Source organism: Aythya marila (genome assembly GCF_965140915.1).
Source record: "Aythya marila genome assembly, chromosome: 17".
Taxonomy (NCBI): domain Eukaryota; kingdom Metazoa; phylum Chordata; class Aves; order Anseriformes; family Anatidae; genus Aythya; species Aythya marila.
The window spans coordinates 2658796-2679715 of record NC_139058.1 but is presented as its reverse complement, the minus strand read 5'-3'; the positions used below and the strand labels follow the sequence as shown (position 1 = coordinate 2679715).

Here is a 20920-nt window from a genome sequence, read left to right as displayed (position 1 = left end):
TGTCACTGCCACCCCCCTGCCACTGCCACCCCCTGTCAGTGCCACCCCCTGTCAGTGCCACCCCGCTGTCACCCCATGCCGCTGCCCCCGCCACCGCCTTCCCGCGGGCGCGCAGCCCTGGCCCCGCCCCTTTCTTAGTCCCCGCCCACTTTCCCGCCACCCGCCTCTAACCCCGCCCCCTGCGCTAACCCCGCCCTCTGCCGTACCCCACCCATTCTCTGTGACCACGCCCACTCTCTGTCCCCGCCCACGAAGGCGGAGCTCTCCGCTTGGCCCCGCCCCTCGTTGCGCACCGCGTCCCCGGGCCCGTCCCAGCCATGGCGCAGCCCGGAGCCGGCAGCGCGGTGACGGCGGGCGCGGTGCTGCAGCTGGTGCGGCAGAAGGACGAGCTGGAGGCCAGGATCCGGGCGTGCTACGAGCTGCTGCGAGACGTGAGCAGGGCGTGGGGAGCGAGGGGAGACCGGGAGGGGACCGGGGGAGATCGGGGGGGGAGCCTGGGGCTCGCTGCCACCGCCCCGTGTCCTCCCCCTGACCGCCCGCTGTCCCCCCGCAGAGCGGCGTGGGTCCCGACGAGCCGCTGGTGGACGCCGAGGGCTTCCCCCGGGCTGATATCGACGTGTACCGGGTGCGGGCGGCCCGGCACAGCATCGCCTGTGAGTGGGGTCAGCCCCCCTGATCCCCTATAGTCCCCCATAGCCCCCCCCCTGCCCGGCTGGGGTGGCCTCGTGCTGGGCGTTTAACGGGTGTTGAGGTTTTAAAGGGATTTCCAGGTGCCCCCGGGTCCCCCCAACCCCTTTCATTGCCCGTTCGTGTGCCCTGTGTGTGGCTCTCAGGGCTGGGTGGGGAATGCCCTGCCCCGCTGGGGGTGGGTGGTGGCCGCAGCCGTGCCCCGGGGTGTCCCGGTCATCATCTTGTGCCCGATCCCGGTTTTGGGGTGAAAGTGCTGAGAAACAGCACTCCCATGGGCCTCGCTCCGCGCTCCCGGTGTCGCCCGCAGGCCTGCAGAACGACCACAAGGCGCTGATGAAGCAGGTGGAGGAGGCCCTGCACCAGCTGCACGCCCGCGAGAAGGAGAAGCAGGCCAAGGACCAGGCGGAGGCGCTGGCGGAGGCGCTGAGCCAGAGCCAGGACCAGGGCCTGGCCCAGCCCCAGGCTTTTGCCAGAGTGAACGCGGTGACACCGGAGTCACCGGCGAGCGTCTCGGTAAGTCCGTGGGTCTGACGGCCACGGGGAGGGCTTTGCTCAGACCTCGAGGGGAAACAGAGCAGGTGGCTTGCTCCTTGTTCTCATCACAAGCAGGAATAACCCGTGGGACACCATTTATTACCATCCCATCCCCCAGGTTTTTTTATTCTAAGTGTTTACCAAAGGCTCAAACACCTTCTTAACCAGCATAGTTCATCTTGAAAGCTCCTGTGGGGGGAGCTGTGTGGCAGTGCCAGTGTCACCAGGGTGTCCCATGGAGCAACTTGTCCCTGTGCTGAACCAGAAGAATTGTTGTCTCTGCTGTGCCATAGCACCACACAAGGCCTCAGCGATCATTCTAGAATCAGTGTTTCTCCTCCCATAAAATAGGGCACGAGAATAGGTATTTATTTATTTCTAACAACATGAAGATGGTGTAACGTAGCTCCATGCCCTAATGGCATTACCTCTCTTCAGAGAACGCAGATGTTCAGCTTCTTTCTCTCTGTCCAGGGGCTTCAGGTCGATGATGAGATTGTGGAGTTTGGCTCCGTCAATGTGCACAACTTCCAGAACCTGCAGAACATCGCCACGGTGGTGCAGCACAGCGAAGGGGTGAGCTTGCTTCTGCTGAAGCAGTTCTCTTGCCTGTCTCTGTTGGCTACCTGTAGCTTGTTTGTTGAAGTCAGATCTCCGTGTTGGATTCAGTCTGCACTGTTGTAGCCTTGTTCCCTCACAGCACTGAGCTTATTCCTGCCTGGACAACAGAGCAATGAGGTGTGTGCCCTTTGCTGTGAGCCTCATCTTGCCTGCTCCACGCCGGGGCACTGCCTGCAGCAGTTTGCTGCGCTGCCATGCCACGCACACGGCCCTCTGGACTGGGGAGAGAAGCTATCGCAGCTTTCAGATGGTTTTTAGTGGAACTGAGAGATCTCATGGAGCTTTCTGTCCACCGAATGCTCCCTCCTTTCAAATCTATCTGAAGTGGTGGGAATGAGAACTGCTGAAGTAGTTGTAATGTTCTTCTGGTGCTTCAGCAGAAGAACACAAAAAAGGTTTGACCTGGTGATGGGAAGTTGCAAACTCTCCTTCTTTCTTTCCATTTTTTCCCCCCTCCCAGAGACCGCTGAGCGTGACTGTCATCCGCAATGGCAAGAAAGTGCACCTGGGGCTGACTCCGAAGCGCTGGGCTGGGAAGGGCCTCCTGGGGTAGGCTTTTATTTCATTTAACCGGAGTGGGTGAGGCATTCAGCCAGCTCAGAGCAACTTTCCTGCAGCAGGGCCAGCTCTGTGCTTCACTACGTGTGTGTTGCTGCCTGCCCTGATGTGTTTTGTTGGTGGGGAGGCGGGTTGTGTCAAATGTGAGCTGCAGGGCAGAAGATCTCAGTGGCTAATTCCTCTGACAGGGGGAGCAAATGGAAGAGGGATGTGGTGGACCTGATTTAAACTGTGTCAGTTCTTCTGAGCTTCTTTCAGAACTGAGCCTTTAACGTTTCCTCCTACGCTCTTCTTTTTCAGCTGCAACATCATTCCCTTGCAAAGATGATCACAAAGATGATCACTGCTTAGAAAACAATAAAGATGAAGCTTGTGCCTGCTTTTTGGACTCTGGCCTGGTTTGAAAAATTCCCGTGTTATCTTCATTTTTGCTGAAATAGTGTTTTGGAGGCTGTGATCTAGGTGCCAGACTGGCAGAGTATGAAAAGGATGGAGCGAAGCCTTACCACAGTTCAGAATTGTGCTGATTTATGAGGAGCAGCTTGTAGAGTTGCAGGATGTGGCCTCTCATCTCTTATTTCTTGTATCGCTTTGGAGGGAGGCTAGAGAGAAACCCAAGCTTCCCTTGATACCGATTCTGAAGAGCATAAAATGCTCTTGTTTGGTGATAACAGAGCATTCCTTCTCTTTTCCCTTCCCTTAAAATTCCTCAGTGAACAACTTAAAATATACTAAGAAGTCCTGGGGCACTTTCTTGTCTCTCTAGTAATAGATCGCAACAGCTGTTGGAAGTTACCAAATACGATGAAAGAATTTTTGGAATGCCTAATTATTTTTAGTTAATTATGGAATAGGGGGTTATAATTCTACTTTGTCTTACTTTTTAGTATTTTGTTCAGTTATGACTCTGTAAAAGTTCTCCTAACTTGATTTTTTTAATTATTATTATTATTTGCTCTAGTTGGTTTTAGGGTGTATGAACTCTTCAAGGGGATTTGGGGGTGACTTGTTTTTGTTTGTAATCTTTTTATCCAGGTGAACTTAAAAATACTCTCCCAGAACAATAAAACTGAGTGATGCATCTCTCTGTTTGTGCAGAAGTTGTTATTTTCAGACAGTTGTTGTGGGCCATTTTGGGTAGGTTAAATGAAGATCTGCACGGTCCTAAAAGCAGGATCCCCCGGCCTTCCAGAGCCAAAGCCCAGGCGAATGCTGGTGCTTTGTAAGCAAGTTGTGGGCGAGGGGCTGAGCACCAGGGGGGTCGTGCTGCGGGCAGGGGGTCGGCATCACCTCTCTGTGGCAGCTGGTGGGGACGAGAAGGGGACAAAGAGAGGACATGGAAGGGACAAGGAGGGGATGAGCCACCTCTCCCAGCACTTTCTGGGCTGTCTCTGGCTGCTGCCGTTGCAGCCGTTGCCCAGGGAACAGCGGGCGGCTGCAAACAGAGGCGGCAGCGGGGTGATGGTGAGCGGGGTCCGGGCTGGTGGGGTCCCTCGGGGCCTGGGGAAGACCTGCGGGGCTGTGGCCGTGGCCGTGGGGTGCTGGGGGAAGGATTTGTCCTGGGGTGCTCCTATAAAAGCTTTCTGTGTGACCGGGGTTTCGGTGCTGGCTCAAACCCAGAGGTGAGGCTGGAGCCGAGCCAGCTGCCGAGCACAAGAAGTGCTGCTACGTGCTGGGACGGTGGCAAAATCCCATCTGAGAGCAAATGTCTGTGCATGGCGGGGCAGGCAGGCAGAGAGGGAGCCCGATCCGGGCTGGGCTGTGCTAGGGTTGCTCGTGCTCGGTGGGGGCATTACGGGGGCTGAAAGGGGGCTCTGGGACCTGCTGTGCCCAACTCCAGCTCACTGTGCGGCCGCACCTGGGAGGCTGTGTAGTTTAGAGCAGCTCTAAAATATTGCAGAGCATCTCTCACTTGTCCTAGCCGCGCTCCCCTGGCCTGCAACCTGGTCCTTGCAGGACTGGACTTGGACCAAAAGGGTTTTTTCTGTAGCTGGTGCCCACCTAGAGCTGAGCTGTGGACTTGGAGGTTGCCTGCCTGGCCTTAGTGCCCGTGTCCAGCCTGCCTGCTGGAGGTTTCCAGCTGGGGCTTCAGACTGAAAGCTCTTTGAAGGCTTCTTGGAAGGAAGCCGAAGCTGAGGATGGACTCGAGTGATGCTACCTCCAAGATGTCCCAGGACGGATGGACACGTCAGGAAGCAGCTGCGCCACCCCAGCAGGTGAGGGTAGCACCGCAGCTGGAAGCACAGACCCCATCCCCAGTACCAGGGGGGTTTCTCCTGGTTATAATTTATCCCCAACATCCCCTGGGGAGGCAGAGTGGGGCCCCTGTGCTGCAGCATTTCCAGCACTCAGGGGGAGCGCCCACTTGATGCAGTCCTGCCCATGGGACCCAAAACGCCCCTACCAGCAGCTGCTGATGACTTAAAGCAGCAAATTCGAGAGCTGAGGTGAGCAGGAGTTTCCATTCAGCTCCCCCTTTCCCCACTTTTGTTACTAAACAAGCTCTGTGGGGCTGGAGCCTGCTCCCGGAGGCTCTGCCCGGCCATCAATATTTGCTGAGCACCTGAGCTGCCGGCGAGTTATGTGACCCCAGCCTCGTCCCTGGGCTGAACGAAACCTTATCTCGCTCAACGAGGCTGCAGCATCCAACTGGGCCTGTGCCTTGCGTGGGAGACACAGGAAAAGCTGGGGGCCCTGGGGAAAAGGTGAAAGCTGATTTGGAGCCCCAAAAGAAGATGAAGTGGCATGGAGGAAGCCTCCCAAGGGCTCCTGCCACGGACCCAAACCTCTCTCCCTTTCCAAGGGCCCCACGGCTGCTGCCCAGGAGGAGGAAGGAGCACCGGGGGATGCACCACTGGGTCCCCCACAGTCTCCTCTGGGGACAGGGGTCCCAAGAACCCTGTTCAGCACCTGGGACGGGTGGCAGGATGCAGCCACATTGAAGACTGCCCTAGAAGACACTGCCACTGGGATACCATGCTCAGAGGGACCCCCCAAACCCGCCCCAGCACAGCCTGACCCCACAGGGGTCATCTCCAGCCCTCATGGGGGTCACGGAAAGCAAGAGCAGCAGCAGAGGAGCTGGGAGGGCGACCAGCACGATGGCTCTGCCAGCCTGCTGTGGGTGGCCCGGCCGGGTCTGCTCTTCCAGGGGGACAAGCAGAGCAGCTGTCACCCCCTCGTGAGTATGAGAGGGCAGGAGAGCATCCGTGGTGCCACCTCGTGCTACCTGCCACTGTGGTGGCCTGCCCAGCTCTCCTGCCCAGCTCTGTCCTGTCCCCCCAGGAACTTTTTGGGGGATTTTTTTTTTCCTTTGTTTTGTTCCCACTGCTAAGAGCCAGGAGCTGCTCTTCCCGCAGAGCCTGTCCTGGGCGCTGGGCTACAACAGCAGCCTGGCCGTGCACAGCCTGGCGGGCGGGGAGGACCGGGTGCTGCTGTACGTCTGCTCCCATACAGCCGTGATCCACGACATCCTCGGGGGCCGGCAGTACCACCTGCAGGTCTGGTACACGGCTCCCTCCTCTCCCCTTATCCTGAGCACCTTCCCTTGTCCCTCATCCTGGTGCCTGCATGTGGCCAGAGCAGCTGCCTGGGTGCTGCGGGCATGCTGGCTGCTTTGGGGACACCTGTAACCCCAGTGGGGACAGAGGGAGGAAAGCAGAGGACCCCCGGGAGAGAGAATAAGGAGATCCCACAGCCAAGCAGCTGATAAATGCTTGAAACAAGTTCCTGTCTTGGAGCATCCCAGGGCTTCTCTCTTTCCCCAACCAGGGCCATGCGAACACCATCTCTTGCCTGTGTGTGAGTGAGGACCGGCGCTGGGTTGCCACTGCTGATGGAGGCCCAGACCCTCTGGTCATCGTGTGGGACACCTTCTCGGGGTGAGCTGCTGGGAGCCTCCTCCGTACAAACCCCATGTGTCTGTGGGACATGAAGGGACCGTGGGGGCGAGCCCTTTGCTTGGGAGGAAGGCCTGGGGAGGATGCTCAGCACCAGCGCCGGCTGCTCCAAATCCCACACCAGCACCCTGCCTACAGACTCCCTCCCCTCCCCAAATTTAGGTTTTTCTCCACAGGATACCCGTGCGCACCATCTTTGACAGCCACCCCGGTGGCAGGGTTGCCGCTGTTGCCATCTCCCGGGACGCGAGGTATCTGGTGACCATCAGTGCTGGCAGGGTGCAGGTGAGGAAAACATTGCCCCCTTTGGGGCTTTGTGGGTACCTGGGAGGCTCTTCTCGTGGGTGGGGGGCAGAGAGCGGGTCTGTGTGGGTTTTGCTGGATTTCATTAAACTGAACACGGTAGAGCTGAGAAAGCAGGTCTGAATATGGGATAGAAGCTCCCGATGTGCTTTCACTGAAGCAATTCCTAGCAGTGCTTACTGAAATTGAGCTGTCAGGCTATGCTATGTTTATCCTGCTCCAGTCTTTTATATCCCCCCCATCCTCTGAAGCTGGAGGATGGGGCCTGCCTGGAGCTCTCAGGAAGCCGCAAACGTCTCCTGGTTTCCCCCTTGTGACAGAAAGTTTGTGTCTGGAGGTGGACATCTCCCACCGAGAGCCCGGTGTGCAGCACAGAGCTGAGGCCTGAATTTGGGCTCCAGGTGAGTGCTGTGTGGACCTAGGGCCACTGTGCTCTGTTCGATGTGCCTGGATAAATGCAGAAGTTTTGCATGAAAGAATAAAGCAGGGAACATCACTCAGCTTGGCATTAATGCAGCTCTCACCTTTTAATTTCAGGATTTTGTCGTTTTTAACCCCCAAAATCCCTATGAGTTTGTCAGCAACAGCAAAGCCCAGGTGATATTTTACCTGTGGGTGAGTAGGACCGTGGGGAGTCCTCCTCCTAGCACCCAACGTGCTACCAGGGGGCATGGAGGTGGCATGGGGCCAGGTGCCTGCACCAGGCCGGTCCCACCCATGTTTCCCATGTGTGTTTGTGTGCCCTGTGATCATCATCAGCTTTTGGGAGAGGAGCAGGCGGAGGGGAAGGTGGTTTTACATGCTCTGAGGGGTCTTGGAGCCTTCTTGGCCCCCGAGCCCAGCTCTGGTCCCCAGCTGAGGGTGGGGAAGGGACACACAGCTGCTGCAGGGTGATGTTATGGGGTGGTTCTCCTCAAAGGGACTCACATTCTGCTCTCCCCACAGAGTGATGCCGGCCTGCAGTACAGCACTCCGCCTTTAACCAAGCAGGTGAGCGTGTGGGGAAGGCTGCACGTCCCCTGTTCGCCTTCCTGCTGGTGGCACCTCCACCCTGTCCCCCTGCAAAACCAGTGGCCATGTCCCCAGCCTGTCCCCCTCGGTCTCCTGGGGGGGGACAAGCAGGGACAAGCATCATCTCCTGAGGCTCGCTCCTGCAAGGAGAGCTGCCTGCAGTAGTCCCAGCTCGGGACAGGCAGGGACGAAAGAGCCCAGGACTAACTTGTGGCCCTGCCGCTCTCTCTGCAGACCTTCAACAGCGTGGTGGGACACTTCAGCCAGTCGGCTTTCCACTTTAACAACACGCAGGCTCTGACGGGCACCTCAGCTGGGAAGCTGGTGGTGTGGGACATGGCCCATGCCCTCTCCCTGTCCGAGGAGGTGCAGGTCTGGCCGCACAGCACGAAGGCCACCAAGCTGGTGCCAATGCAGAGGAGCAGCATCACGGTGCTGATGGTGCTGGAGAGGTAAGGAGCTGGCACTGTTCATAGCCGTGGGTACAGTGCTTGGGCACCTGGGCCCAGAAATGGCAGAGGTAACAGTGGGGAGCTACTGGCAGTGCTGCAGTTTTGCACTTGGCCGTGTCATGGTCACGGAGGACACAGCCACGTCTCGCTCAGCCTCCGGGCCTCTGCCGGCAGAGGGAGCAGGCAGCCTCCGAGCAGCCCTGGGGACAGCACTGGGGACATGGCAGGGTCACAGCAGAGCCTTTCAGCTGCTGCCGTCGTCTGTGAGGGGCTCTTCTCACGCACTTGTGCGGAGAAAAGGCAGAAGGGAAGAGATTTGTTTCTACCCAGTAAATACTTGGCTGTTCTCCATCAGCATGCTGCTCAGACGCTTTCCACGGGCCTCATCCCGCACAGCTCAGGGACAGGCGCTGCGTGTCCCCACGGCCACCCCGTGTCCCTGCCCTGTGGGTTGCACCGGTGGAGCAGAGGGCAGGCCAGACCTGCTCACGGTGCCTCTCGAGCCCTAACGCAGAGCTTTCCCTTCCCTCCAGCTGCATAGTGACAGGGGATGTGAAAGGCCGGGTGAAATTCTACAACGGGCGGCTGCAGCTCCTGGCCTGCTACAGCCATAGCGGCGTGGGGCCCATTTGCTCCATCTCCTTCTCCAAACCCCCTCCTGAGCCTCCTGATGCCGCCTCAGCCTGCTCCAGCGCCGGCAGCCAGCCCTTCACCACTGGGTGAGCCTCCCCCCATAAACCCAGCTTTCTGCATCTGCCCTGTGGGCACTTCCCAGTGCCCGTCACAAACTGGTGGCCCCAGCACCTCTCAGATCACGAGCAGGGTGTGATGCCTAGGCACAGGATGGAGAATTGTTGGTTAATGCCGGCATGGGGACATCCAGCTGGGCAGGGAGCCGCACAGCTCCTCTGTCACGTAGCCGGCACGCCAGGCAGGGCTAATGCCGAGCCCACAGCTCCTGCTGAGCCCCTTAATCCTCCCCCCTTAAATCCCTCCCTGGTGGCTATTTCCAGTCAGATTTTACCACCGCTGGGCGAGATAATCCAGGTGGTGCAGCGCTGGGCTGCACGGCGTGGCTCAGTGCCTTGGGGCAGCCCCAGCGGGGACGTGGCGATGCCCGAGGGGCTGTAGGAAGTCTGTGGGACTGATGATGCTGTTCTGGGGCTGCAAACCATATGGCCACTGCTCCTGCTGAGACTCTCCTGGCAGTGTCTGTCCATCACTGCATGTGTTTTCCAAAGAGCCACGTGGAACAGGTTTGTCTCCAACCTGGAGCAGTGCCCCGGGAAGTGTCGTGTTTTCCCAAGTTGTTCCATGTCGCCTTGCACCTCTTCCCGGCAGCTCCTGCAACTCATGGCTGCTCTGGGGAGCACCAAAGGCAGAAAACCAAAGGGGAAGCTGAAGGATTGCTGTCGCCTGGCTGCCTCTGCAGGAGGCCCAGCATCCTCTGGAGGCCAGTTCAGAGGAGCAGAAACCAGTGGTGGCCACGGGCCAGCTGGAAATGTTGGCTGAGGCCACATGTGTCCAGCAGGGCCGGGCTTCTCTGCCTCAGCCCTACACAGTCCTCTCCTGACCCTCGTGTGGGACCCAGCCTCTCAGTCCTCAGGCCTGTTTGACTGATTACTCAGACGCCTTCTTTACCCGTCACCATTTAGGCAGTGGGACCGTCCTCGCTGCGCTGCAGCTGGCGCGGCCGAGCCGACGAACAGGCGGCCGCTCTGTCTGCACGCTGGGTCTCGAGCCGTCCTCTGCCCCGTCTGCAGCAGCAAGGCCAACTTGCAGCCACTGACAATGGTGGTGTGGGGACAAGTGAAAGGACTATTCAGAGAACCCTCAATTGCTCGTTTGTCCATCTCACACACCAGTGACTTGCAAACGGCAAAAGCTACCCAGATGGCGTCTGTCTTCTGACTTGCCTACCCAAGTAGAAAAGGGAACTGGTTCCAGTGCCGTCCTGTGGAGATTCCCCAGGGTGCAGACACAGGGTGCCACCTGCCTTCCAGGTCAACAAGTGTCTGCATACTGTGTATCGCAAAACATAAGCGATCGTCCTGCTAAGTTGACAAAAAAAGACTGTGTAATATCGCTCAGAGGGACACGAGCCAGCTAGTCTGATTCATCAAATTTTGTTTCTCTCACTAAACAGGAACTTTATCCTTTCAACCTCTGATGCAACAGTGTTCCATGTTGCAACAGACGGGACAAACTTTGAAAAAGTCATGGAAGAGGCCAAGAAGGCAACAACTGCCATCGCCTGTCACCCCCGGCAGGCACTGCTTGCCGTGGGCAGTCACTGCGGGCTGCTCAAAGTGTGGGACTACCAGCAGCCCCAGTACCTCGTTAGCAGGATATTCACTGAGGCTGGCATCCAGTGCTTGTCCTATGACCCCGAAGGTATCCTGGTCTCCATGTGCCAAGCACGGAGCTTCCCAAAAGAGGGATTGGGGTGGAATTGTTTTCTGGTGGGCTTTGCAGGTTGCTTTCTGGCTGCTGGTTTCACTGATGGAACTGTGTACATCCTCGATGCCATTTCCCTTCAGTCCTGCTGTGAAGCCTTCAGGTTCTCGCGGGGCGCCGTGACTCACATCAACTTCTCCCATGACTCCGAGTACCTCGCAACCGCTGTAAGCCTGCTTGGTCCTACCCAGATGCCTCGTATGGAGCTGTCTGCCCCAATGCTTCCTCAAGGCAACAATCCTCACCCTCTGGGGGTCTGCAGAGCTGGCAGGGCTGGCATAAGCCCTGAGGGGACACGTGTGGTTGCCCACTGCTAGCCAGGGGATGTGCCCAGGGGACTGTGGTGTGTTGACCTTCATGCTCTCGTTCCAGGATGAGAAATACGCGGTGACTGTTTACAAAAGAGTCCTGCAAAATGGGCAGAGATGCTGGGAACACCTGGCAGGGCTCCACTCCCACTACAAACCCATCCGGAGCATCCTGTTTGGGGTTCAGCTGGACAGCGATGAGCCCCGGCTCCTGAGCCTCGGGGAGGACCGGCAGCTGGTATGTTGATGCGAGAGCCTGAAGGGCAGCAGGGCGTCGTGGTTGAAGTCCTGTCTGGACAAGAGAGGGAGACTCAGCCCGTGGTTCTGCAGCTCTGTGTCTCTCCCCACCGGCTGTTTGTCAGCCTGGCCTCGAGGCAGATCTGCCCAGGGTTTGGGGATGAGCCTCTGCTCTGCCGGCTGCTCGCCCTGGCTGCTGCAACAGCCGCTAGATCCGGTTAATCTGCCACGTCCAGGATGCTGGCAGATCGCCGTGCTTCCTTGTCTTCCCTCCAGGTGGAATATGACCTGAGCAGCAGCAGCAAGGACCAGCTGGTGATCTCGCACAGGGACCGGGTAGAGCAGGTTGCCGTGCCCCTGTGCTTGGCCTGGTACCCGCAGTTCGGCACCGAGTCCTTCATCCTCACGGCCAACAGCTGCTACAAAATGAAGCTCTACAACACGACAACCAAAATGTGCAGGTTGGGGGGAGATTCAGTCCCAAGCCCCCTCACCTTCTGCCTGGGAGCCCTATCCTGAGTCTCAGTTCTCCTCTGCCCTGCTCCCACCTGAGCCCCCACCTTGAGCTCCCACCTGCCCTCTCCCCACCTTGAGATGCATCGGCTGGGCATCAGCTGAGGAGATAGGAGCCCATAGGATCAGCACAGCCCAGGGACTGATCCCTGAGCACTAAATTCCTCTCTTAGCCCGGTGTGGTCCCTTCTGGACAGGGATCCTGTGCTATCCTGCGTGCTCCCCTTATCCACCCATCATGCATCACAGCCTTTCAGAGGGAGAAAATGTTTTTGTGAGCCCTAGAGTGGGTGACAATGTTGTCTGCTTTTAGGAAGACCCTTCTGGGACCAACCTATGGCTCCCCACTGGAGAAGATACAAATCCTCCCAACAAGGAGCACTACAGACCCCCAGAAATGCTATCTGGCCTACATTACAAAGGACAAGGTACAGAGCCTCTTACAGGGCATATTTTGGAGTACTGCTGGCTTAGACATGGGGGTCAAGGGAACCTTCCCTCATAGGGCCAGGAGAAGTGAACTACAGCACAGTGGAGACACTTCAAAAGTCCTAGTTTTGGGCAAGGGCTGGTGTAGAAGGTGACAGTCACTGGGGGAATGTCACTGCAGAGCAAACCATGCACTGCCTGCTCCGGCTTTCTCACGGGAGTCCCAGCCCTCACCTCCTCCTCTCCCCTTACAGGTGGGCCTGCAGATTTTGCCTGTGGATGGCAACCCCCACAAGTCCTCAGCTTTCATTTGCCACCCAGACGGCGTCTCGGACCTGGCCTGCTCCTACGACGGGCGCTACGTCTTTACGGCGGGGGGGAACGACCGCACCGTTCTGAAATGGGAGGTGAACCTGAAGTGAGTACTGCGGGAAGGAGAAGGGAGTCTTGTTGTGGCTTTCCACAGCTGCTTGGCCAGCACAGCTGAAGCAAATGTTTCCCAGCGTTTATACTGAGAATGGGGCTTTTGTCCTGGAAGGTCTCTGTTGGTGTCCGGGGCAGCTAAAGCCAGGTCTCCCAGCTATTTCTTTTCCCTCTCTTTGCATCGTCTCTTCTGCCTGGGAAATAACATCCAAATGCCAAGAAATTGAGGGATTTCTGGTCCTTGTGAGAGTCCGACCGCTGGGATAGGGATTATCTGGTTAGGGGATCAGGAGGAGTGTACAGGGCCACGGCTGATACAAAAAAGTCTGTTCTCCAAATGGGATAGGCCAGCATTTGCGAGGAAATCCCCACTGCATTTGAAGGCTGGATTTAGGACAAGCCACCGTAATCCCATAAAGCTCTGCTTACACGAGCAAATGGGCTGCAGTAAACGGGATGGCTGAAGGAGCCAAGGCTGCTTTGCTCCTGAGGCATCCCGGGCTCTGGCCCAGCGTGCCAGCAGCGAGCTTCTCTGCCAGGTTTCCTCTGCCCTTGCCAGGGTGTGTGGCCCTTCATGGCCTGCCAGGCGGGCTCCTGACCCAAGGGATGTGTGCTCCCGGAGGTCCCATGAGGCAGGATCTGGATACCATTGCTTGGCACACCAAGGACCAAAGCTCGTTGCAACGTGGGCACTGGCAGAGGGCTCGCTGCAAGCACACGGTGAATGTGCATACATCGGAAGGAAGCAGCAGCTGGGAGAGCAGTGTGGCCTCTTATTTTTGGTGTGTGCTGCCCCTATGAAACACCCTTTATCTTCCTAGGAGGCAGATTTTGTGGCTAAGCATGCAGTGGTCCCGTGTAAATGGCTCCTGCAGGTACTGCCTGCACAGCACAGAGCCAGGAGGGTGCTGAGCTCGCTCACCTCCGTGCGCCAGAACAATGAAACCTGGGTGGGAAAGCAATGGGCTTATTTATTTTCTTTTCCACTTTGTGTGGCTTAAGCAGTCGGGGGTCAGAATAAGCGACATTTTAAGGAAGGCAATAGAATATAAATGATCCTTCTTTATAATGGTTGGCCGGAGTCCAGGCAACATTGAATTTCTGTGTAATTTGTTTTTGGAGCGGAGCTCTTGATGAGCTAATTATCATTTTATTGCTGCTCCTGGCATCTTGTGCATCTCCACTGTGTTTAATACCCAAATAACTTAATTATGAAAAAAAAAAAAAGCACCGAGCTTGCAAAAACCATGTGGAAGCAGCGCAACGGAGGTGTGCATCGAAGCTGCAGCCCTGCTGCGGGCACGGGGTGTTGTGTGGCAACGCTGTGGCGAGATGGTGCTGCCAGGCTCCCTTCCCTTCTCCATCTGCACAAACCGAGGAGATTCTTCTTGCTAAAGCTGCCTGGGAATGGGAACGGGGAGGTGCTGTGTCCGTTTAACGTGGGCTGCACCTGTGGCACCGCCGCTTGCGCTCGCAGCGTAAGGGATTGTGCCGAGCTGTCGGTGAGGAACGTGTTGGAGCGAGGGACGGGGAGCTGGCTTTGTGTGGTTTCTTGCACACACCGAGTCCCGGCGCTCCGCACGTTCAAAATGCTGATCTAGCTAATTCGTCTCCCTCGATGTCTCTATAAGGAAGCAGGAAAGCTAAATGCCAGACACCCAGCTCGAGTCCATGGAAAAGCTGCTGGCTCCCAGCCCCGCGCTCGTTCCCCCAAACAAGAGGGCCATTCAGGAATAATTAATTCCCACACTGTGCTATTGTATGTAAAACCTGGGTATGAAACATGCCGTAGAAGAGCAGGCCGATGATAAAATCGCACACGGTTCAAGGCAATGCTTCTCCTTCCTGCATTCTGAGGCCGGGGGATTTTATTTATTTATCGAAAGTGTCTCCGAACAATGGCTAGAAAGGGAAATGAGAAATCTCCCCCTGCACGAACCCTTCCTGCACCTTCTTTTCTCTGCCCGTGCCAGTGCCTTGGAGGCTGCAGCGTCCCTGGGTGGGGAGGACCTGGTCCCATTCTACAGCCTGCTGGAGGGCGGCCGAGAAGGCGAATTCTTCAGGGTAATTGTGCTCACCGTGACCGCTGCGCGGCAACATCTGGTTGGAGTTTAAGATTCATTTATACAGGCCTGACATTTCTTTAGTTTTTTTGTCCAGATCGCCTTTAACAGCGGTCTCATTGATACGCCTGTTAGTGAACCTTAAAAGAAGCCTTATCTCCCTCGCCTGTTGGTGGCTGAACTTTACAGTGTCTCGTTTGAATCCCTCGCAGGAGCTGGAAGACTATTTCTACTATGTGCAGCTGCGCACCCAAGGCATCGACGCACTGGAGACCAGACAGGTGTCAACGCATATTCCCTTGGAGGAAATTCCTTCTGTAATGAGAGCAATGGGATTTTATCCATCAGAGGAAGAGGTTTGTCAGATGTTTTTATTATTATTAAAAAAAAAAAAAAAGAGCAAGAATGATTGCGTTTACTGAGCAGCCCGAGGGCCAGATTCAGACCTTTGCCATGCTGGATGGCTCTCAGGGTATATCTGCTGGCTTAAATGTATTTAGCCTGGTCTGCATCAGTACTGTAGTGATCAGAATTTGGCAGCAAACTTATAAAACAGCAATGGCTGTAGAGAGCTGGGTTTCAGAGGATGAACTGAGAAAGCTGAGGAATGACGTTGTGGACAAGTTGGCCATGGTCCTGGGCAACCTGCTTGTGGGGGGAGGTTGGACCAGATGACCTCCAGAGTCCCAACTTCAGCTGTCCTCTGCTTCTGTGTTTCTGTGAGTCTTCCTTTGGCTCCCAAGGCACAAGTCTCCAGCTTTCCACAGTCCATAGGCTAAAGTACCTTGTGTGCAGGCAATGTTGTGCTTTGGTCTTCCTGTGCCTTCCAGGAGAGTCTGAACTTCTGTGCTTCTTGGTGCTGGGTGAGCCTGGTCTGGGAGGAGACAGCCAAAGCGTGCTCCACACACTACTGGTGCGGGTGGGAGTGCCCAGCTCCGTGCTTTTGGGATGCTGACAGAGCCTCTTTTTCTTGTTCTGTCTCGGGCTGATGAAAGAACGGTTTTAGATGGAGCCAGCAGCTTTTATTCCCACGGAACGTAAAGCTCTTTCATAACTGATAAACTCTGCAGAAGCTCTCTCTGAGCTTGCCTTTGAGGTTGCAGCAGAGGAGCTTCCTATCAAACATTTCTTAAGAGCTTTTTAGCTTCAAATTTTACGGCAGGCAAAGACAAGTGATTTAATAAGGGTGCTGCTGCTTCTCCCTTTGTAGCTTTTTCTACGAGGCCGATTGCATTGTGTACAGACCTCATTTGTAACCTGGCAAAAGGGCAATTAAAACGCATCCAAAAAAAATAATAATTACAGAACCTGATGCAAGGAGATTTAAATAACAACCTCCTAGCACCAGATACAGCCCTTCAGCGCAGGAGGGGTTCTCCCAAGGGAAGCAGCAAGTCTCTGCGCTCCCTTCGGCTTTCCGCGGGGGAGGCTGCCTGCGTCTCTGCTGACTGTGCCGGACCCCCCGGTGCTTCAGGTCAGTGCCACCCCATCTGCCCGGCCGTGTCCCTGCCAGGGAGCCCGCAGCAGGTTTGCTTTGGAGCCCTGGCACCCCCAGAATGTTCCTCCAAGCTGGGACTGCTTTGTCCTTGTGTCAGGCTGCGGTGTTATTCCCCGGTGCTTTGTTAGAGCTTCTCCTTGGCTCATTGCATTTTTGCCTCTTGGGGACAGAGAGAACGTATTCCTCTGAGAAATGTCTCTGGAAGAATAACTGTTAACCCCCCCCTCTAAATGAAAATCATAACAGCATTTCAGGCATAGAAAGAGGTGCAAAGCTGTTGGGAAAGCAGGCAACCTACAATCTGCTTCTCAAAGCAGGCAGGACAGTATTAAAATGCAGAAAGTCCATCTCTCTCCGGAGTATTTTAATAAAGGAAAAGCAGGAGGGAGAAAGAACAGCTTGGGCTGAGTAGCGAGGCTTTGGGGAATTGGTGTTTTTGTCTGTAGTTCAGTGGGGCTGATAAAAAACCTAATCCCAGATCAGCCAGAGCTGAGTCAAATTGACTGCTCTCGCTTGGCACGGCATTCACTACGGGGAAAACATAAGGCGAAGATTTCCCCCTTCCCTGGGCTTCATTCAGTGGAAAAACTTGTGACACGAGGACAAAGGCTGAACGCAGCGTCCTCCCCGGGGAGGTCTTGCATCAGCTTCCCTCCCTGGGGGGCCGCACGCACGGTGCGTGCCGGCACGGGGACTGCTCTCGGTGCTTTTTCACCGCTCGCGTCTGTGCGAGGGGCTGCCCTTCGGGGCACGAGGACATGAGGGCAGGGAGCAGGAGCTGCCCGTTGGACCCATCGGCACGCTGCCAGCTGGGCTGATGCACGGCACCAGACCTAAGGAAAACCACGGGCACCCAGCACGGCCGGTGCGTGGCACGAGCAAGTTTCAGATTTGTCCTGTGCCGTGACAGAGCCGTGCCAGACGCCTGTTGCGGCGGGTGGAGGATAATAGGAGATGACTGCTGGTGCCTGCTGGGGTGTGTAGGTCCCTTGTGCAGCCTGGTTGTGTCAGGAGTTGCGTGCACGTATTTTTGTAGCGGGCTGGTGTATTTACTGCTCTGCGGGTTGCCTGCCCGCTGTCCCCAGAGTGCAGACACAGCTGCAGCAAGGGTACTGGGGACAGCTGCGAAGTCATGGGGAGCCCTCGCCATGCAGCCCCTGGGGATGGCTTCTTCCCCTTCTCGCAGCAGTAACATGCAGCTTCCTGGGCAACACGCTTATCTGAGAGGGACAGATATGCCAGAGTGCTGCAGGATTCACACTGTTAGCATTAACGTAATTTGGAACAGAAACAGCTCACTTCTACTTGTGTAAATCTAGAGCAACTCCATTGGCACCACTGAGAGCTATCACACCAGCAAACAGAGGAAATCCAAAATGATTATGCATCTGCTACCCCCATCTTTAGCTGATATTGTCGTAACAATGAGCCTGTGACCGTAGCTGTGTCCATCCTCGGCTGCTGAGCACTAGTGCACTGCTGGGATCTGCCGTGACACCTGCGGCACCATTTGGGGGATCAGAAGCCATCCTGATGCTCTCCAAAAAGCAAATGTCTGACAGTCTGCCTTGCCTTCATCTGTAGATCGAAGAAATGATAAATGAAGTAAAATTCAGCGAGTATGTGGACACCGGAGAACAAGTGACAAAAATCAATTTAGGGGATTTTATCAAACTTTATATAAATCATCGGCCTGTGTTTGGCTTGTCAATGAAAGCCATACGGCGAGCGTTTCAGGTTCTTGGTTATGACAATGAGAACGGAGACAAAGTTATTGACAGAGGAGACTTACTGTTGCTGCTTCAGTGCAGAGGTGAGTTATTTTTCTAATATTAGTTTTATGCTCGCTGGTTCTGTCTTCAATTTCAGAATGTATTCACTGCAGCAAAAAATTAATCTGGAACTATAGCTTGGTAACCAGGGCAGGCGTGGGGAGCCACCTGCCTTAGGATTTTAAACTGAATAATCACGTCTGTTGTCTCAGCTGCACTTCTTTTGCTGCTCTAGAAATTTCTGATGGTCTGAATGATCTTTTCTGTCAAACGATGAGTATGGGTCTTGGCAAATCGTATCCTTCCTCCAGTGTACCCTTATTACCATTCCCCACACAGTCTCCAGAAAGGTTGTAAACAGCGGGAAAAGAGGGTGACAAGAGAGGAGGGATGAAATTGGTCAGAGTCTTGGACTGAAGCTGAAAAGATGGCATGGTTTCGTTCAGCTGAATCAGAGGAAACACTGTAAAGGCATGTATAAATGTACTTATGGCCAACGCTAGAGTGGTAAATTACATGCTGCTATTGTCTTGCTCCTGCTGTCAAAACAGGGAGCTTTTAGTGCAGCTGAGCACTAAAACAGGTAGAGGGAAATGCTGTTTTACTTAGCACAGCACCCAGTAAAACTCCTGGCCACAATGAGGATTCAAGCAATGTGAGAAAGGTTAGTTATGCATATGGATGGTGTGAACATCCATAAATAGATAATTAGATAGGATAGAACAGTTTCATAACAAATCTATAACCTTATGCTTCAGGGTACAAGCCAGCCACGAGCTGGGAACAAGCACTATGTTCGCTTTATCCAGTGCGAACAGCAGCTCAGGCTCCTGCAAGTGCAACATAGCCTTAAGAGCCGTTTGCATCAGACCTTCTCCCTTTGATAGGCATTTTTGCCCCAAATGCTTGCAAGACAGGGGAACCGTTTTCCTTGGGATCAACATTTTCTTGTGTTGGGATCATGTGCTTTGATTGGTGATGGGATCTGTGTCTCAGAGAAGCCAAGTCCCTTTCCAAACTACCCTTTTTTGTTTGTACATTGTTCATGTTTGAGTTGTCTTCTGTTTTTTTTTGTGCTAACAACACCATAACCCAAGAGGCTGGTTTTACTTCATCACATACAGGAGAGCATATGACAGAGGACGAGCTGGCGCAGTGTCTGACTGCCCTGCTGGGCAGGCATTCAGCGGGAGGAAGATTTGACCTGGACACGTGCGATCCCTCAGGTATGGGATTAACATTCTGCGCTGCACAGAGGCAGGATTGCTTCACTTCCCAAACAGAGTAATTTAAATTGCAAGCCCATTACCCTGTTAGGCCAAGAGCTGTCAAAAACACTGAGATGGGATTGCAAGAATAGTCAGAGAGCTGTAGATTGTCCTTCATCCATGCAACAGTTACATCGCTGTCTCTGAAAATAAATGAACAATGAAATGTAACTGAGACCTGACAGGATTGCATTGCTCTTTGTCTGCTGGCTTGGAACCAAAATTGGAAACACAGAGTGGAAGGTTTACACGCCAAAGTCCGCAGGCAAAAAGGAATCCTGCACTATGCAAATTACAGTGTTGACTTCACCCAGGCAGCAATGCTCACAGTAACAGAACTCTTGATAAAAACCACATTCGTATGCAGTTAATGTCCCATCCTACCCCGGTCTAGAGCAGTGAATCAGAGAGCTGATTTCACCCATGTCGCTCTGCCCATTGCCACTGGGACCACTGATGAGCACCATGCTTTGTGCAGCTCATGTCCCAGTCCCCACCAGTCCGGAGCAGCACCTGGTGAGCTGGCAGCAGCTGTGTGCTGTGCAGGAACCACACAGCATCGCACACCGACAGCAGTCCCTGGGTGTCCGAGGATCCTAGAATCATGTCAAACCGATGGAGTGTAAAAATTGTCTGCTCCCTTGGCTCTTTTGTGGTCTGTATGTACTGCAAGGTGATTCAGCCTCACATATTTGGCAGTTTTTCCCCAATAAGAATGTATAAAGTGTTAAGCTAGTAAGCCAATACTTTATGATTACTCTATACATCGTTAAAAGCATTCCATCTGCTCACTGCGACTTACAAGTATTACTGTTCTGGAATGCCCTTTTTACATTGCTATTGTGTGTTTTGTGTTGTTGTTACTGCTCTCCAGGTGCAGCAGCTTTGACTGAAGAAGAAATTCCAGAGGAAATCACAGCAAAGAGGTTCACTGCTGACATTCTTGGCTTACCTATTGCCGAGCCAGAGAAAAGAACAGTAAAAATCAATGAACAGTTGATCTGTGAAGACTCAGAATTGTAGCTGCCACAATTCTCTACTTGTTCCCACTTTCCAACATCCTCTCCTCAAGTATCTGTGAAATTTATATTCTATGTTTATTAAAAACTAAAGGTCACAAACTAAAGCCTGTAAAGAGTGACACCGTGGTTGCTGCACTGTCTTTTTGCACAGATCACCCCTATCCTTGGCTAGAGCCTTCCTAGAACTTATTTCAGGGTGGGTTTTTGCCAGATGCTGTCTGTTTCCATTATGTTAAGAGGGTATTTATTTGTAAAATAAACAGGCAGCAAAATAGCAATATAAAAGTATTGTATCGATTATATACGTTGATAAATGTCCTGTGCGAAATGCTTGGAGAGGTTAGACTGGGTTTGTAATTACACAAACAAAACCACCAGACTTTGGTGATGCAAGGAACGCTGTGATATACACTGAAACCGGGTTTCCCTTTTGGCCTTTGAAACTTTGGTTTCCTTTCTGAAAGTAGTAGCTCCGATGAGAAGTGCAATACCGATGGGACAGCATCTTACGGTGTTTGTGTAAACAGCATAATGAGGCTGATACAAGTTGCTGTGGGAAGATCAGTGAAGTGCTGTTGAACACGCTTCCTTCTTTACATCATCCTCAGCATCAATTTGAATAATAATGTAGGGCCTCGAGAAGCGTTCCTCTCACTGGCAATGTTTTTTAAACAAGAGTTTGCTGTTACGCAGCCTGCAAGTTATCCGCGGTTGTGCAATTAGCACAAAGGTGCGTGCCGGGGGTGAGTTAACCAAGTCCAGCACCCGGTGTGCGTGTAACTGTCCATTTAGCGATGTGTTTGTGTATGGCTGTGGACGGGTCGGGTTTGATTTTCTACTTTGAACCAGCTTTATTCCACGG

The 20920-nt window shown here is 54.2% G+C and overlaps 2 protein-coding genes across 2 annotated transcripts; both read left to right on the top strand.

The window, feature by feature from the left end:
* The first annotated feature begins 260 nt into the window (after nucleotides 1-260).
* On the top strand, nucleotides 261-3486 carry PSMD9 (proteasome 26S subunit, non-ATPase 9). The gene is made up of 6 exons (XM_082773785.1): nucleotides 261-431; nucleotides 554-653; nucleotides 998-1203; nucleotides 1699-1800; nucleotides 2306-2394; nucleotides 2704-3486. Exons 1-6 carry the CDS (start codon nucleotides 318-320, stop codon nucleotides 2729-2731), a joined length of 639 nt encoding a protein of 212 aa, XP_082629911.1. The 5' UTR covers nucleotides 261-317; the 3' UTR covers nucleotides 2732-3486.
* Nucleotides 3487-4582: 1096 nt separating this feature from the next.
* CFAP251 (cilia and flagella associated protein 251) lies at nucleotides 4583-20118 on the top strand (the record flags this gene model as incomplete). Its single annotated transcript, XM_082774404.1, has 21 exons — nucleotides 4583-4619; nucleotides 5388-5584; nucleotides 5763-5903; nucleotides 6175-6284; nucleotides 6479-6587; nucleotides 6926-7006; nucleotides 7143-7220; nucleotides 7551-7595; nucleotides 7851-8068; nucleotides 8602-8787; nucleotides 10215-10462; nucleotides 10544-10692; nucleotides 10898-11071; nucleotides 11347-11531; nucleotides 11897-12011; nucleotides 12267-12430; nucleotides 14409-14499; nucleotides 14711-14854; nucleotides 17581-17809; nucleotides 18893-18994; nucleotides 19911-20118. The coding sequence occupies 21 exons, from the start codon at nucleotides 4583-4585 to the stop codon at nucleotides 20057-20059; spliced, it is 2952 nt and encodes a 983-aa protein (XP_082630530.1). The 3' UTR covers nucleotides 20060-20118.
* Between the last annotated feature and the right edge of the window lie 802 nt (nucleotides 20119-20920).

Coding starts and splice junctions, on each gene's coding strand:
- PSMD9 (XM_082773785.1), top strand. CDS start 318: ATGGCGCAGCCCGGAGCCGGCAGCGCGGTGACGGCGGGCGCGGTGCTG. Junction 432..553: donor GCTACGAGCTGCTGCGAGAC/GTGAGCAGGGCG, acceptor GTCCCCCCGCAG/AGCGGCGTGGGTCCCGACGA. Junction 654..997: donor GGCCCGGCACAGCATCGCCT/GTGAGTGGGGTC, acceptor TGTCGCCCGCAG/GCCTGCAGAACGACCACAAG.